Here is a 2,711-nt window from a genome sequence, read left to right on the forward strand (position 1 = left end):
ATTAAAATAACAATGATTAAATCATCAATTAATTAATCTCGATATATTAACAATTAATTACTACTTTATTAATTACTAATAAATCCTAATCACTAAATCATTAAGTACTATTGGTTTTATTAATCTAATCTAAACTAATTAATGTAATATATTAGTTATTAAACTAATCTACATTAACTAGTAACTAACGCACTAGCATTAACGAAAACTAAGAGATGCATTACAATTCGCCAAACGAAAGCCATCGGAACATCACACACTAATGCTTGTGATAACCAATGAAAACTAACACTGACGAAACTACAAACGAATGCCCTAACTACAACTATTGATCTATTGGAACATCCTATGAGCATGGCCATAATTAGAGCATCAAACAAGTGTTATAAAGTATGGCTAGTAGAACATGGCACAAGCATGGCCATCAGAACATTGCACAAGTATTGTACAATTAATTGTTGAAGTTAGATATCAGACTAAGTAGCAATAACAAGCAAACACGACATGAACAAACACCACCACTAGTGGGTAAATGAAGATCATGGCAGGAAACGAAGATGAGCAAGGAAGGATATATCGTGCTTATGTACTACATTGTAGTGTTGTTGAATTTATACCTTATGCTCTTGTTGTGCTTTTGAATGTCAAACAAGATAAACACAAGCACACCTCATACCACATGCCATGCTTGTGTGTTTGAAAATTTTAGCATTCTTATGCTGGCCGTGTTAAATTTTTTAAAAAACAAAGAAATAGAAAAGAGAAATGTTTTTTTTTTTAAAGTTTAGAAAATAAGAACATCGAACTTCACAAGATCTTTTGGGTTTTGAAGAACACAATTACTCCAGAGAGGAATGTGTAGTTGTGAAAATCGTTAAAAAAAGTCAAAATTTGATTGACAAGGCCCCCCCAAAACTTTCAAGCTTTGTAAAAAAAGACTGCGGGAAGACTCGCGAGTCGCGAGCGTTTGAGACATTTTCGATAATTTTTCACCATATTTTGTTAAAGAGATCGGCAGGTGGCGTCAGCCTAGACGTCGACCCGTCAACATCAGAAGGCTTTTATAATTCGATCGGATGCAAAGTCCTTATTGAATTCTACAAACACACAACACACGCACACACTCAAGTCACACACACACACACACACAGACTCTCTCTCTCTCTCTCTCTCTCCGTCCCCTTCTCTCACTCAGCCATAGAGCGTCAGATCACGTCCACACTCTTGTATATCTCTCCTTGCCACTTTAGTGCCTAGTAAGTACCACATACAAGCCCGACGACGACAATGATGATGCAACATGCTGCTGCGGCCGCCGCAGACTCTCCATCAGTGCGCGCCTCCTTGCAAACACTTCAGGTTCATCGATACGCCGTCTTGGCTGTGGATTATTCAGTCGTGATTGTTTTGTCCATGCTTCTGTTCATCAACCTCGTTTGACGATCGGTCGCCTTAACTCCGACTGCTGCTTTGATTTTCGTCCTTGCTTCAGGTGCTCCATCGCAGCAGCTACAGCAATTCCCTGTTCTCGTCATCAATATGCGAGCAGATCAGAACAGCTGCTAAGACAGCGAGCAGCTTCCCCAAGAGGAAACTAGCTGCAGCCGCGGTACAGTGTCCATGTGGAGAGCAGCAGGAGGAGAGCAGATCATCGAGCCCAGGCACTGGCTTTGCAGAAAGGCTGTGCCGGATATCGGAGCTGTATGAGGAGGTCGGGGAGTACGAGAAGAGGCAGGCGGAGGAGTATGTGGCGATGGCGGAGGCAGAGGGAGGGCGACGGGCGGAGGACTACGAGAGGCGGGCTTTCCTGTATGGGAAGAGCGGGGAGATGGGGGTGGCCAGCAAGAGGAAGCGAGAGAAGGTGGCGGAGGAGATGGAAGAGCTGCGCCGCTGTAACTATAATCTAGTGCAGCTGATGATGGAGGAGGAGGACGACCACGAAAGAGGCAACTCCCCGGCTGACTACCAGCGCCGAGCTCTTTTCTTCACCAAGACTGCACAGGTCTTTGGCCCCTCCCTGTAGGAACTCGTACACCAAACCAACAGCGAGAGAGAGAGAGAGAGAGGTTTCAAATTTGCCAGATGTAGCTTGTCCTGTTCTGCTTCCTCTCCATGCCCTATGCCCTGATCACCCTTCATGTAAGTTGTTGTAGACACAGAGAGAGAGAGAAATTTTCATCTCGAATATGGAGAGTCTAGGCCTAAAATTTGAAGGTTGCAGCACCTTTAAATAGTCGGATAAGAAGGGGGTTTTTAATTCTTCTAGGGAAGGGTCACAAGTTTATTATTGTAATCAATCTAGAATATACCCCTCCAATCTCCTTTCAAAGAAAAGGGGAGCTCCTCTAACCCCTTTCAAATCATAACTTGGGTAAGTCTTCAACTTTTGAGGCCTAGGTTGCACCTTTAAAACTGTCGCATTAAATAACAAAAATTTTAGTGGTGCATGTTGTGCTTCCAATTCAATTCATGTGTTCTTAAGATTCTTCACATATTTAGCATGTGTTGTGCACATTATGAGGAAGCTCTCCTACTTTGGAGCTTGTGGTTTTTGCACTCACGATTTTCATTTATGTTAACTATGGTTTTATGATTCTTCATATGGTCTCTTGCTTGTATGGTACGTGCTCTTGTCACTAGTTTCAAAACCATCCATATGCACACATCTCTTGTATTTATATATGTGCTAATTTTATATGGGACCTATGCTT

General features: G+C 42.3%; 1 protein-coding gene across 1 annotated transcript; it reads left to right on the forward strand.

Moving 5' to 3' along the window:
- Positions 1–1,125: 1,125 nt before the first annotated feature.
- Positions 1,126–2,466, forward strand: LOC148016914 (uncharacterized). The gene is made up of 2 exons (XM_087662783.1): positions 1,126–1,359; positions 1,493–2,466. Exons 1-2 carry the CDS (start codon positions 1,288–1,290, stop codon positions 2,021–2,023), a joined length of 603 nt encoding a protein of 200 aa, XP_087518909.1. The 5' UTR covers positions 1,126–1,287; the 3' UTR covers positions 2,024–2,466.
- The last annotated feature ends 245 nt before the right edge of the window (positions 2,467–2,711 follow it).

This window comes from Lygodium microphyllum, chromosome 22 (genome assembly GCF_053477565.2).
Source record: "Lygodium microphyllum isolate KBCC chromosome 22, Lygodium_microphyllum_v1.1.10, whole genome shotgun sequence".
Taxonomy (NCBI): Eukaryota; Viridiplantae; Streptophyta; class Polypodiopsida; order Schizaeales; family Lygodiaceae; genus Lygodium; species Lygodium microphyllum.